Raw genomic sequence first — 15112 nt, forward strand, 5'->3', positions numbered from 1 at the left:
ATATCTGTTAATGTAAACATTAAGACATGGAGTGTTTTTAGAATGAAAGGATCGTCTGTCGAGGGTGTGCGATGACGACAGAGCATCGGAGGGTAGAACAGCATACAGCTGGATGGATGTGGGCTTGTGTTTCAGAGAGTGTGTCTGTCTGTCATTGTCTGTGTCCTCAGAACTGACGAGAGACTCCCTGATCCGACTGCAGCAGTCTGACAATGGACGGGTCGCTCTTGGCACCTTTAATGAACTCCTCCAGAGACAATCTACCTGTGAAGCACACACACACACACACACACACACACACGCCAGAAAAAGAAATCACAGTCAGCAGCCGTCAAACATGTGACACAGTGAATCACACGCAGCCAACACCCACTAAAGTCAACGAAAGCTTCTGAGGTTTGTGGTGATCGGCCTGAAATATAATAACTGCTGCCAGAGAAACACGGTACAGGCAAAGTACACAACATCTTTTAAATAGGTTACAATAAAGCATAATAAACATTTATGCGAGTAAATGATTAATTTTCAACCAGCAGGTGGCGCTGTTGTTCTGGTTTAAAGTCAGTCAAGAACTCCAGGCAATTGACAGAAAGGGCCTTCATTTTTTTATAATAATAATACTGCTGCCAAAACTGCATATTATTATAATAAGATTATGTATAACTAACTCCCTATAGTAAGTCATGTTTATGTAATTCATTTGGAAATATCTTTAAAATCCTCATTAGTAGTTTGTCCTGACCTCACCTCGCAGTAATACCAACTCTATAAATATCAATGAGATGATGTTGAATAAACCCAACAAAATTAAAGTATAATATTAAAACAAAACACACCTAAAATGTTAAATAGAGAAATAGATTTGTATATTATTAACTATGGACAACTTTGTATCATTTTTCAGGAATATATTTAAATGTTAAAATAAATGGAAGAGAATTGTATATCTGCAAAAACCTTACAAAATAATAAAAAATAAAAAGGAAATTCAATTGAATAAGCTGTACTTAATATGTGATATAAATTGCTTTGATATCATTTAGACATCCCTAAAAGAACATTTCCTTGTATTTTATTATTTATTATTTTACTGTATATTGGAATGCATCTTCTTAAAAAAAAATAAAATAAAAAATGTTTTAACTGTATCAGTAGCTGTGTATCTGTGTATCTGAATCTTATGGCAGTGGGGGCGGGACCTGATAAGCCTTTGGCTTCTCCTGCCACCCTTCGGACGATAACACAAAGTAATATGTATGAATATGCAAAGAGAAAATTGTGTATTGTGTGTAATTGTCCGGAAGAATAAAAAAAAAAAATAATAATAATAATAATACTGCTAATAAAAGCAGCAACCAAAAGTAAGTACTACAAATATCCCTGTGGCTCTATGACTATAACTAAACAATACATTATCAGTTGTTGGAAAATAACTTGAGATTGAGACACACAGTTTGACCTTCAGCCCTTATCACCCTTCTGCTTCAGAACAAACTGGACAGGCTTATGCTGTATGAATAGCTCTAAATATCCCACCAAGATGTCACGTGTTGGAATCCATAACAGTAAGTCTTGGGACATGCTTACGTACATATATGTCATATGGGCGTAGCTTCACCTTTTCAGGCTAAATGTCAAAGCCAGTGTCATCGAGGTGGCTCAGCGTGCTCAGGTGCAGAAGGCCCTTAATGATCTGGCGTGTCGTGTTCATGTCACGGGGTTGTTATATGATCCCATCCTGTTCTCTCCATCACCAACTTCCATTTTGACTGTTTCTCCCCCCAAACTGCTCTGTGCTGCTAGGTGTATCACGTCAAACACTCTGACATAACCGTTAATAATTTATAAGGCATCTGCATTTTTCTGTGGTCTTGAAGTGATATTTCCTTTCCATAGTGGACATTGCTAATAAATGGTTTATCTGTTATAGCAGTGCAACGCCTTCTCCTAACCAGGTGGATTTCAGACAGTTTCATTCTGATACTCCGCATTATGCAGCCATTGAAAACCAACCTACTCATTACATATCTATACAAGGTACTTTTCCTTGACTTTACCCAAAGTCCCACTATTCAATATCTATAAGCACTATATAAACTGTTTATAACACACTATAATGTAGTTGTGTGATATTTAAATGATTATTTCTACTATATTATCATCATATTTGCCTTGTATACACCATCAGCTTTCAATAATGTGAAAGCTGGTGTGTCCACAGGAGGAGTCAAAGTTGTTGAGAAAATCAATAATAATATCTGCTTACAACTTCCCAGGTTATCAAAACAATTTAATCATATTTGAAAAAAAGTGTAATACTTATTTAGTGCTTATACATGACAAATAAGCCAAACTCTCCATACAAGCAAGCACATCAAAATGAAACCCTGGTCTTACCATCATTGTCAATGTCCATCTGTCTGAAGATCTTATCCGTCCTTTTCTCCGGTGTCGATTCATCATCGGGCATCTTCATCACTGATGATACCATTTTGTAAATTGCCTACGAAGGAGAGTAGGAACAATTGCTCTTATGTGTAACCCATTTCATTTGAATGGTTGTCTGTGTGAAGCTGTTAGGCAGTAAAACCGGGCTGTTACGTGTTTCTTCCGAATGCATTGACCTGCTTTATATTGCTACCTGCTGGGTAATGGTGATGGTGTTCCGGCAACTAAAGCTCATCCTGCTGTTACACTCAGATAGGTCACTCAGAACAGGCTGCAATGTAACTATTTGTATCTTCTAAAAACATAGATCAGATCAGGTAAAAGTCGGTGGCTTCAGTGAGAGACAGAGGTTTGCTGAAAAACAAAAGCATTCTAAGCTGACAAAAGCACTAATGCTTTTAAATGTTTTTCTTTTTTTCTTTTACATTCATCTGTATCTACAAACACTACGGACTGAGCCAATATTGATACGGCCCTGCAGGCTGCTCTGCTCTCCATATTGGGAGAGTAAATATAGCCATGGTGATAAGAAAAAAACAGAAAGGGCAGCCTGCATCCGTGATGTGAGGTGAAAAAATCTTGTGAGTTCAGACCTGCGAATGTCATTAGACAGAAAGCTAAAATCCATACAACATAATGAATTAACATTGAAACGATAATGAATTGACTATTTTTGTAATTGATTAATCGTTTAATCAATTACCTTGATTAATCTTTTAATCAATGACCCCCCCCCCCCCCCCATCATTGCAGCAGACCCAATTCAGTTCGATCCGTGGTCAGTTCTGTGCCTGTCATTCCCCTCTCTGTCCCATTTTATCTCTGTCTCTCTGCACTATAAATGAAGCATTCAAAAATGCCCAAAAATGATCTTTAAAAAAAAAAACTCAAAAAATATGAAGGAAAATTAGTTAACAGTTTAACATTTACATTATTCATTTTAAAATATCAGTTTGATTTTATGGTGTGCGTGAAAAGCAGATGCACTGCTAAAACATAATCCGTGAGGACTGGTTTATTCCTTGGTATTTCCTACATGCGTGGTGTCCTCACCTGAACTATCTCCAGCATCTCTGCGCGGCTGATGTAGCCGTTCCCGTCCAGGTCGTACATGCTGAAGGCCCAGCGCAGCTTCTGCTCCAGCCCGCCACGCGACGTCACACTCAGGGCGATGATGAACTCTCTGAAGTCGATGGTGGCGTCCCCGTTGGTGTCGAACGTGCGGAAGACGTGCTCGGCGAACTTGGAGGCGTCTCCGTAGGGGAAGAAGTTGGCGTAGATCTTCTTGAACTCTTCCACGGTCAGATGGCCCGTGGGACAGTCCTTCAGGAAGCCGCGGTACCACTCCTGTAGCTCGTGGTCGGTGAACTCTGTGTTTTCTTTCAGGTCGTTCAGAACCTCGGGCCGCAGCTTGCTGTTCTGTTTCCCCATGATTTAGGCACTGGCAGATAGCTGGGCTGGTGTTTCTTTAGACTACCTTCTCCGTTCACCTCACCACTCCGTCTGTGCTTGTACTGTCAACGTCAGTGGCTGCTCCGCTTTCACTGCTCCTGCAGGGGACCAACAACCATCATTAATATCTTTGTATGAATTTCATAAATGATTCATCGGTTCAATAATTCTTCCCAGCTTGCAGCAGTGTTGTATCATTAAGCTGAAAAAGCTCCTCAGACCACCAAAGCTGAGGGATATATCAGGACATTTGTTGGGGAGTTTTTTTTTACAACTTAGAAGCCATGAGGCCACATTAAAGTGTGTGTGTGTGTGTGTGTGTGTGTGTGTGTGTGTGTGTGTGTGTGTGTGTGTGTGTGTGTGTGTGTGTGCGTGCGTGTGTGCGTGTGTGAGGCTGGCCTGGTCTCCAGGGTGCAGTATGAATCCTGTGGCACAGTGATCATTTATCGACGAGGGACACGTGTCCTGGGGCATTGTAATTTCCAATAAAGCCACTTTCTAAAAGGTCAGGCTGATACCGACTGTTGTTAGTGAAGAGGCAACATATTCAACAGTAATCCCCACCTCCATGCCAAAATGAATATTCTGATTGATTTGGAGCAGGTGGTGCATACACTGATTAAAGGGGAAACACAAATGATGGCTTAAAAAATACCAAAGCAAACAAGGACACTTAAGGATTCAACCACCTGCTCCTATTCACCTTTAGTTTCCATGATTTGTCTTAATTCTGTTTCCATGGTTATATTCTGCAAAGTCTGTTTACTCATGTATGCAAGTGCATTCATGATTGGGGATATGAGGGTGCATAAAAAACACAAATCCAGAACACAACCATAACAGCATAATACAGATGAACACTCGGTTTTTTCAACCACTGATGAATCAGAGGCAAACATTGTTGTCATGTCAACCCCAAAAATCGATATTTTGAAGAAAAAATTTACGTTTTAAAACGGTTCTGAACCAAAACAACCGTTCCTGCACATGTCGCAGTATGACTATGCCTCATATTGCCTGGTTTTGGATATGAATTAAAGTTTTCAATTAAAATATTTTTACCCAATTTGTCTAGTGAATTATCAATATGATGTGATGTATTAAGACCACCCATATCGTACACGGAAACCTGTATTTCAGCGCTATTCTTTTCCATTTTCATGTGGAATATGACAATCCTATCGCAATGTACCGTGATATATCATATCATGAGTGACCCATGTATTGTGATGCATGTTGTATAGTGAAGTCGTTGCCAATACCCCGCCCTAGTTATGACACTTGAGAGCAGCAACTACAGTCTGTCACAAATTATTAAGCAAATTGGAATTAAAGGTACAACGAGTAAGTCGGCACGTTGGCGACACCTTTGAACAAAAGCGGTAGTATTTTTACGACGCCAGCTGTCGTGAAGCTGTTTTCTAGCTCGTGCAGGGCCTCAAGATTCAAATAATCAGGAAGCAATATAGTGCGTGTCCGTGTGTTGAAAGTGTGAGGGCACCGGACTCTTTTCGGCTCGGTGAGAGTGGTTAGTGACACAGCATCAACTACACCTGACCTGATTGCAATGAGTTGATCCATTGTCACCTCTCACGGAGCTGAACGAGTATGTGTCCCCAGTCCCCACACAAAGCGAATGAACGAGAGAAGGCAGTTAGTTATGGATCACGATGAGGTAATGTGTTTATGTTGTTGTAAATAATGACTATTTCAGATGAATAATGGTCATCTGATGATGCTGGTGAGGCAAAGTAAACTTTGTTTTAGTAGGCTACCGCTCATTCATTTAGGAGTAAACACTGCAGTCTAGGTTCGCTGCGTGAAATTGTGTATACGTTGCTTGGCAACGCCCTCCCGCCCGCCTATCACTCTCCCTTTGAGCTTTTCTTCATTGCATTTTATTTTTTTTTCTTTGATGGTTCAGCCCCGTTATCAGTCATTATGACGACAAATAACTGTCTCAAACAAGGCTCCCGCTCCCCTTCTAGGATGACCAGATCGCATTTCCATTACTTTTCACACGTCCCGCAAATTGAGACGTTGTCCCGCATTGTTATTGAAAGTGAGCCCCCCTTTTTAAATGCGTGTTTTATAATCTGGCATTTATCCGATAGCTGTCAGGAGACAGCAGTCTCCGTTTGTCTGTGTGTGTGTTTGTCTGTGTGTGTGTATCGGGCTGCTGGGCTCAGTGGCTCTGTGAAGGTGCTGCCTGCAGTGCTTCAACGTTCACTTTCCTGTTACTTCAAAATAAAAGCCAACTCACGTTTGTCAAGTGAAATGCTAATGTGAAGCCAGTGAAATGCTTTTAATGTGAAGCCGCAGCCTTAATGCTCTATTTGTTTAACAGTAGCTAACTTAACTGCTGCACGCTGATCTAAAGATAGTGTTTTTTTAATTTAGAAAGCCGTGTCTCTGGCATTACCGGTGGTGACACGAGTTTATTTTGCTAAAAAAACGGCACTTTGTCCCGCATTGTCCCGCACAAACGTAGTCTTTGTCCCACATCTGGTGAATTGGGATCTGGTCTCCCGCTCCCCTTCCCTCACCTGGAGTGATAGGCTTTTCAATTCACGTTCCTGCGCCACACTGAAATCTGCGACCAATACGGATATGTGACCATAGAGCATGCACGCGTGAACCGAAAATCGGACTGGGTGTACGACCAGATCAAATGCAGTAATAAAAACTATATAAAAACGTCTTTCTTTGCACTGATGGTCTCGTTTGCTGTTAAAGGTAATTTATGATTATCAGAGGAAAAATTAGGCTGTTTAAAAGATATTTAAATGTTACTCGTTGCCGCTTTAAGTGTCATAAACATTTAATTTTTTGTATTTAATTTAAACTCATGGATGGTATTTAGGGCTGCAACTAACGATTATTTTAATAATCGATTAATCGGTCGATTATTTTTTCGATTAATCGATGAATCGGATAAAAAAAAAGAAACATTTGTAAATGCTGCATCTTTATTCAAAAACTGAAAATTACTTCAAATTCACAGTGCAGACTGAAGTGTCAAAACACCATTTTCACAACGTCCCGGAACTATTAAAAGTAATATTAAATGATAAAAAATAAAAAAATAAACTTAACTGGGATAACACAAAAAAAAACATACAATGTATGATATAAAGTATATAAGGAATGTCCATGGTAAACCAGTCAACCGATAACGATCCAAGTCTTTATTGATATCACTATGGATACTTTTCTATTATTTTGTTGAAATAGAACTTGTATTATTGCTTTAATTGCTGATATGATCCTAGCTCAAGATAGGACATTAAAACAAGTCATAATTCCATCTTTACTATCTATTTTATATTGCTGGGAAAACAAGTTTTCGCCAAAATCTCAAATTTCTTTTTTTTTGTGTTGCATTTGAACACATCAATCATATTACTGAGCCGGCCTGAACACATCACATTTGACATGTTTGCTACTTTTTTTAAGCTAACTAGCTCTATATCCTTCCGATTTTAACATGGATTTAAAAACTGGATTACTATTTTTAACTGACGGGACTTTCTACACCGTTCGGTTGTGTGATTACTGCCGCTGCTTTGAATGAGTGTTGATGCGCCGATGCCGACTCTCCGAGCCCGTCTGCAAACCGTCTGCAGCAGCAGCTGACAGAGTTTTTTTTGGACTAGACGGATACTGAGTTGAAGGAGTTTTTTTAACCCAAAGACAGCAAAGGTACAACACATTTATATAGGCCTACAGTCCAGTGTTCGATATGACCAAAATACAAGCTGTGGCCGCTCACACTATAGCTTTCCCGCACCGCTTCACGTGCGGAAGGCTCGCTGTGGGCGTGCATGAACCTGTCGGCGGCTGGATGTAAACAGTGCCGCGCCTACAAGTGACTTATTAATCGCGCGACTCAACGAATCGATGACCTAATTCGTTGCCAACGCTTTTAGTAATCGATTTTAATCGATTCGTTGTTGCAGCCCTAATGGTATTGTGTCTCAGGGCGCTTTGGATCATTGAAATCAATCTCAGACACCTGTGATAATCAGTTTGCTAAGTAAGCCCAATCAAAGGAAATCTACTTAACAAAGACGTTCCACATGATTAAGCAGGCCACAAGTTTCAAGCAATATGGGAAAGAAAAGGGATCTCTCTGCTGCCTAAAAGCGTCAAATAGTGCAATACCTTGGACAAGGTATGACAACATTAGATATTTCACGAAAACTTAAGTGTGATCATCGTACTGTGAAGAGATTTGTGGCTAATTCAGAGCACAGACGGGTTCGTTCGGATAAAGGTAATATGAGGAAGGTTTCTGCCAGACAAATTCATCGGAATAGGAAAGCAGCTGCTAAAATGCCATCACAAAGCAGCAGACAGGTTTTTGAAGCTTCTGGTGCCTCTGGAGTCCCGCACACCTCAAGGTGTAGGATCCAGAAGTTTGCAGTTGTGCATAAACCTATTATTCGGCCACCCCTAAACAATGATCACAAGCTGAAACAGTTGCAGTGGGCTCAGGAATACATGAAGACTCATCTTCAAACAGTCTTGTTTACTGATGAGTGCCGTGCAACCCTGGATGGTCGGATGGATGGAGTAGTGGATGGTTGGTGAATGGCCACAATGTCCCAACAAGGCTGCAACGGCAGACTGTAGGTGGCGGAGTCATGTTTTGGGCCGGAATCATGGGGAGAGAGCTGGTTGGCACCTTCAGGGTCCCTGACGGTGTGAAAATGACCTCGGCAAAGTATGCAGAGTTTCTGACTCACCACTTTCTTCCGTGGTACAAAAAGAAGGACAGTGCCTTCCGTAGTAAAATCATATTCATGCATGACAATGCACCATCTCATGCTGCAAAGAATACCTCTGTGTCACTGGCTGCTTTGGGCATAAAAGGAGAGAACCTCATGGTGTGGCCCCCATCTTCCCCTGACCTCAACCCTATAGAGAACCTTTGGAGCATCCTCAGGCAAAACATCTATGAGGTTGGGAGGCAGTTCACATCAAAACAGCAGCTATGGGAGGCAAGTCTGGCATCCTGCAAAGATATTCAAGCAGAAACTCTCCAAGAACTCACAAGTTTAATTGATGCAAGAATTGTGAAGGTGATATCAAAGAAGGGGTCCTATGTTAACATGTAACTTGGCCTGTTAAGATGTTTTTGATTCAAATAGCTTTTGATTTCACTAAATATGCTGCAAATTCCACAAATGACAATTTTTAGTTGTTTACAACCTATAAAATGTTTTGAAACTCTGTTGTGCATAATGATTTCGAACAGTGCATTTGGAGTTTTTCATTTTTGAAAAAAATACTTTTATTATTGGGAGGTTTGTTCAATAAAATTTGAAATATACTCTAACGGTTGACTTGAAAAGTATACTGACTGTGATTTGCATCGACTATTTAGGAAAATCCGGGAAAATCTAATTTGCCTTATAATTTGGAATGCAGTGTATGTATGAAAAGAAGGAAACAGAAGGAAAGACTATGGTCCGAATGTGACATTTCTTTTAAAGGTAAAAAACAATGAAATCTAGGAAGAAATTAGCCAAATCCTGAACTAATCTTTTTCAACATGTATGTGGTAAAGTGTGTGTGGGAGGGACAGAAATAGAGATGTGCAGGGGCAGGGAGGAAGGAGGAAGGAATGAAAAACGTATGACACATAGGTAGAAAAACTATTTCCAGCAACATGTGAGCCCACTATGCTAATAGCCTACCTACGGTTCAATGCCATTATTATCACTCTGAATACCGCCTCCACTCCTCTGAGTTACCTATAATGACTGTATCTGAGAGAGAACCAGGCAGATGTATTATCTCCAGGTTTTCTTTTTCTCAATTATTGAAATCCCATGGCTCCTGCGTTATTGGCACCAGAACGATTCTATCTGGCATAGAACAAAGCCAAAGCCAGAGCAGTGAGGTCTTCTTCAACACAAGGACGCCCTCATTTCTCGCTATTGTCAAACGGGTGTAATTTCCTGCAGCTTTATTAATCAGTCACGGAGGAAAGAGACAGAGACACAAACTCTTAACAATATCACCTATGCTATGGATGGATAGAAATCAATAAAACCAGATGCAAAATACACTAATACAGTTTTGTACAGTATGTCCGACCATAGGTTGCTTATTTACAAAACAGAAGTACTGTTCAACAAATGAGGTAAAACATGTTTTAAAACAGTGTGGTGGAAATTTAAAAAGCACCATTATATTGTAATGCTATGTTTAATTCCAGATTGTTTACATTTTTGTTTTGAAAGTGTTGAAAGAAATAGTCCAAGACTGTTATAGTCTTCAGGCTCTGTAAAGGCTGTACTTAGCCACAGTGACGCTAAATGCCAACACCAGTATGCTAACTTGTTTTGGAAAACAAGTCTGTACAAAATGATGTGCCAATCCATCCAGGAGATATTTAGCTTGATAGGTGAAAAGATGTGATCTGCTGGTGGTGTTAATGGAAAAATAAGCGAATCATCAAAGTCATTAGGAATCATTTCCTGGGCATAATGAACATCTCTACAAAATCTAGCTAAAAAGCAGTGCAGGATGGGCCCACTAGAACCACACTGACAGTCACTTTTAGAATATACTGCAATATTGTTGTCTGCTGACGATGTTTTAACAGGGCTTTGGTATAGTAGATGACACAGCGCCCCGCAGGCTTGACTGTAGTCCTTCCGCTCTAACATGCAACAGGATGAGGAAGCTCCTTAACTCTGGGTCACATGGACTTTTCCAGGACAGCTCACTGTGCAGACTGAGCTGGAGCAGACATAAATATGGGCGTTGCTTTTTATTCTCTCCAACTCCCAAAACCACATGGAACCTAGAAGTTTCTATAGGGCTAAAAGTTCTGAGAAAAGTGCTGCCATGATGTTTCAAGAAACTCTGAGGCTAATGCAGTATATTTTCCGGCCTTTACTCAGAAAAACGGCGTTGGTAGTGGGTTGATGGAAGAAGACACAGTTGAATGCAGATGAGGAGGTCTCAGGAACAATTCTTTTTTATTCAAACAACAAAACTCATCCTGCAGTCAAAACGAAGACAATAAGAATTTAAAGTGTTTGTAGCCAAATAACTAATAGAGGTACCTACACAAAACAAAAAGCTATGAAGAGTTCCTTAGTTTGAGACCTGATTTTTCCAGAATTGTGGCTGCTTTTAACCCTAACCAGCTCCACCCTAATGGTCAGAGGGCAACCTCTGGCCCCCAGAGGACATCCTGAGTTTAGTCATCACCTAGAGTCGATATGTCACGTTGGCCAAGAAGTCTGATTCAGCAACTTTTAAGACAATGCTGATGATGATGATGATGATGATGATGATGGCCAGGGTCAATAAACTACTGTTAACTCTTAGCCAGACTGTCTTTGATTAACTCACAAGACAGTCACCTTTGTGTGACATTTGAATGATCTACAGGTCAGCCTTGAGGGTTTCCTCACTCAGGCAGCTGACATTCCTGACTTTGCCCCCTGCCAGATGAGGCATTGTCTTTGTCCTGCTCTGTAGCAGTATAGGCCTTAATATAAAATGTATAGTATCATAATACACTACAGTAATCTTAAAATGTGTCATAACGAAATACACTACACTAAATTAAAGAGCTGAGTGTCGAGAAGGGACCGTTGTAATTTGGCACTGGCCTCTGAAATATGCTAATTAAAAGCTGGACTCCCAGTTAAAGTAGGGGTTGCAATTATTCCATGTTTTTTAATGACTTTCTTTCCAGGATAACAGATAGGATGTTTTTCAGGCATTTGAAAGGGACATTTCGGGCCAAGTGTAAATGCAAACAGTTGCCTTATAATGTATTGTTTTGGCCACACATGATATGAAATATTGAATCGATTCCTGTGGTGGACTTCATTATCTGCTGAAGAGACTATGCACAAGATATTAGCTGTATGTTATGCCATATGTCATCATCATAAAATGTAAGTGATTCCTGCTCATTTGAGACTTCATGGGAGGATTTATTCGTTTTCACAGCTGGGTACTGGGTATTTACTTTATCTTTTTTTTACCCCCAAGTTGCTACATGGTGCAGTGGAAAATGTTTTGGAATGGGGTCATAAATAACTGCAAGAAAATTTCCCTGACATCCACATGACCTCCGAGAGATTCTCTGCCTTGACTGCTAGAGTTGCTAAATTAAATTTGTAAGCTGAACATAGTCTGCGCCAGCGTTGTTTGATACACAGCAGCCCCTCCAGATTGCCATTTCACATCCAGTGTTTGCGATTCCTCTCGATCACACAGCAACAGCCTCTCTCCTTTTCCCCAACCCCCTATAGTTTTCCCTGGTCTCCATATGCTCCACTTTTTCCAGTGGGTTTGCAGCAGCCTAATTAGACTGTTTCACACAAACTCCAGTAAAGTATAGCCCCCTCCCCAACGCTACAGCATAGAACCTGTAAAACCTCTGACCAGGCCAGTGTCACACTGCTGTTTGCCGTTCTTAGACCCACCTCATTTCCTGAATCCTGGGTAACTGCTTGGCACAACAAAGAAAGCCTTTCTTATTTTCCTGTATATGCTTGTTAGGTGTTGTATGGCACAGAAGAAACTGGTGGATTGAGGGTGTGTGTTTTGCGCGCACACCGGGGGGAGTCATGCATTTATAAAACAACGGAAGCACACAGCTGATGGAGCTCGTTATGCTGCCAGAAGCACATCAGTTTGGTAGTGTAGGAAACAAATGACATAACTGGTCTACAAATGTTTAATATATACGTATATACACACACACACACACACACACACACACACACACACACACACACACACACACACACACACATATATATAGATAGATAGATAGATAGATAGATAGATAGATAGATAGATAGATAGATAGATAGATAGATAGATAGATAGATAGATAGATAGATAGACATTTGTATATAAATGTTGACACCAGTTATGTCATTTGTTTGCTACACTACCGAACTGATGCCTGGTTCCAGCTTCAACATCAAGAATATTCACAGATTTCCTTAGTCTTCTAAAACAAGACATTTTAAGACAGTCACCTTGTTGTACCCTTGGTATTTGTGATAGTTTGTTTCATTATTCTCAGTATTATTTTATAGAATAAAGAACTGAAAAAAAAAGTTAGTAGCAGCAGCCCAGTTTGTTTGTTAGTTCAACTACATATTTTTCTTTGTTTCAATAGGACAGAACATTTTCCATCCTAAACTCTGCAAAAAGTATTTTTCATGCTGTCTGTATCCACCACTTTCTAATGGAATGTAAATCAAACAAACCGACATGGTTCGTTGCAAAAAGAGATGGCAGACTTCCCAGTTTAGTGGTACGTACAGTATAGCATGTCGAGCAGTGGATGAGCACTGCACACTACTGGTAGTGGTAACTAAGACCTCATCAGGTGGATGAGGAGTCCGTCAGGGCTCAGAGGACAAAAAACTAAATTAGATCTCAAGTCATTCTGTCTTTCAGCGCAGCTTGGTGGCAGTATCTTTGAACTAGTGTCAGAGAAAACCATACGGTATGGAGTCCCCTGACACATCAGTAGTCAAGGCAACAGGAAAGTAGTACTAAGGCTCATTGAGATGGAGGCGGTGTGCCTATCAATCAGGGGGAAACGCAGGGCAGGAGATATATCGAGATTCAAGACAAACAAGAACATATTTTCTGTTAGCGTTGACAGTTTAACACAGCAATTATTTCTGAATTATTTAGTTGCTGCAAACATTTTTTACAGTTTTAAAAGTTTTTCAACCGATGAGTGGGCTTTTTACATTTTGGAAACACACAGTATTCACAAACGCTTTGGAGAGTTTTTTTTAAATAGAAGTATGAGATAATATAAAAGCAACCACAGTGTGGCACATTAAATTAATTAAAATCAGGGTGTTGAGCGATGGATAGTCCCTTTGTAGGTGAAGGAGCTTGGCACACTCCAATATATAAAAAAGATTATGTCAACTTCCTATCACCATATTTTCATACTGCAAATTTCAGTTGTCCAAAATATGTTTTGCCTTATTTATGCAGTATTGCATATGTAACAAGATCACAAGTAAATTAGTCAAAAAACAACCATTATTATTATATTAATAGGTTATTTATTTGATTTTGTTGTTCATAGGCTAGCTTACATTTGATACATTTAGATGCAAATCGTATTGATTTAAGAAAATTAATTAAAAAGCATGTGATAATTTTGACTACATTGCCCAGCCATACTTCAATAAAATAAATGACATCAAATACTTATTCAGGATGTGTTACAGTAGGCGAGGTTTGTTTAAAACTACTTGCCGATCTTGCATTGAATAAAAATGTATGTTTTAGTTGACAACATTTGGGGTTGATACTTCTAAACTGTTTTACATATTCTGAAGTGTAGCCTATGTGAGATGTGGGCTGTAGTCTGTCTTGAATGGGTGTAGCCCCTAACACCCTCCTGTTTTGGGGGGGAATTGCCACCACAGCAGCAGTCCACGGAAAGCTGCACCACTGGAACAGGCATAAACAGCAGCCGAAACCACCTCAAATGTTTTGTTTTCACAAAGTGATGCAAACTTACCTGTTTTGTAAAGCTTGTTTTCCCGAGTCTTCCGGTTGAAAAAAGTCCTCTTTCGTTTAGCCCACTTCCCCACTTTATGACGTCACCAAAAGCTTATAACTTCACCGTTAATGTACAGTGGTCTAAAGCAACACCTCTTCCCGTTAATACAACTCTACCGGAAAGATAAAAAAAATAAAAATTCCAACAAGGCAATAATTTAAAATGCTCGAGTTAACGGCCGTGTCACACTTTCTGACAAAGAAATAAAGATGTTAAGTTTGACCAGAATAGGCTAAATGTGGTTTTAACTAGGTCCCTATATATAGGCTACTCGGTCCTGTCTCCGGCTCTTGGTGTAGCGGCTTTATCATTTAGTGGAAGATGTGGCACAGAGCTCGGTTTCCATCCGACGTGACCAAGTAACTACTAAAACGGTTTCTTCTTTCTTCGAGAACAATTAAACATATTTCGGCTGGAGTAACGTTATAGTGAGCACAATCTGTAATGATAATAAATACTAATAAGTATCCAAAGTAAATATAACCGTCACATAAAAGGTAAATTAAAATTGATTTACCGACTTGTATTCTATGTTAAATGCTTCAGATTCCCCCCATCATACACCAAATGGATCCGTCCACACTCGCTGCTTCCATCGTAGAAACAGTCGCAGCAGCTTCCTTA

General features: G+C 40.0%; 1 protein-coding gene across 1 annotated transcript; it reads right to left on the reverse strand.

The window, feature by feature from the left end:
* Positions 1-17: 17 nt before the first annotated feature.
* hpcal1 (hippocalcin-like 1) lies at positions 18-14778 on the reverse strand. Its single transcript, XM_080048031.1, has 4 exons — positions 14447-14778; positions 3502-3998; positions 2398-2503; positions 18-264 (listed from the first exon to the last, which is right to left on the reverse strand). The coding sequence occupies exons 2-4, from the start codon at positions 3877-3879 to the stop codon at positions 167-169; spliced, it is 582 nt and encodes a 193-aa protein (XP_079904157.1). The 5' UTR covers positions 3880-3998; positions 14447-14778; the 3' UTR covers positions 18-166.
* Positions 14779-15112: the final 334 nt, after the last annotated feature.

The sequence above is a fragment of the Ammodytes marinus genome (genome assembly GCF_949987685.1).
Source record: "Ammodytes marinus genome assembly, chromosome: 19".
Taxonomy (NCBI): domain Eukaryota; kingdom Metazoa; phylum Chordata; class Actinopteri; order Uranoscopiformes; family Ammodytidae; genus Ammodytes; species Ammodytes marinus.

Coding starts and splice junctions, on each gene's coding strand:
- hpcal1 (XM_080048031.1), bottom strand. CDS start 3,879: ATGGGGAAACAGAACAGCAAGCTGCGGCCCGAGGTTCTGAACGACCTG. Junction 2,504..3,501: donor AGATGCTGGAGATAGTTCAG/GTGAGGACACCA, acceptor TCTCCTTCGTAG/GCAATTTACAAAATGGTATC. Junction 265..2,397: donor GATGGACATTGACAATGATG/GTAAGACCAGGG, acceptor TGTGCTTCACAG/GTAGATTGTCTCTGGAGGAG.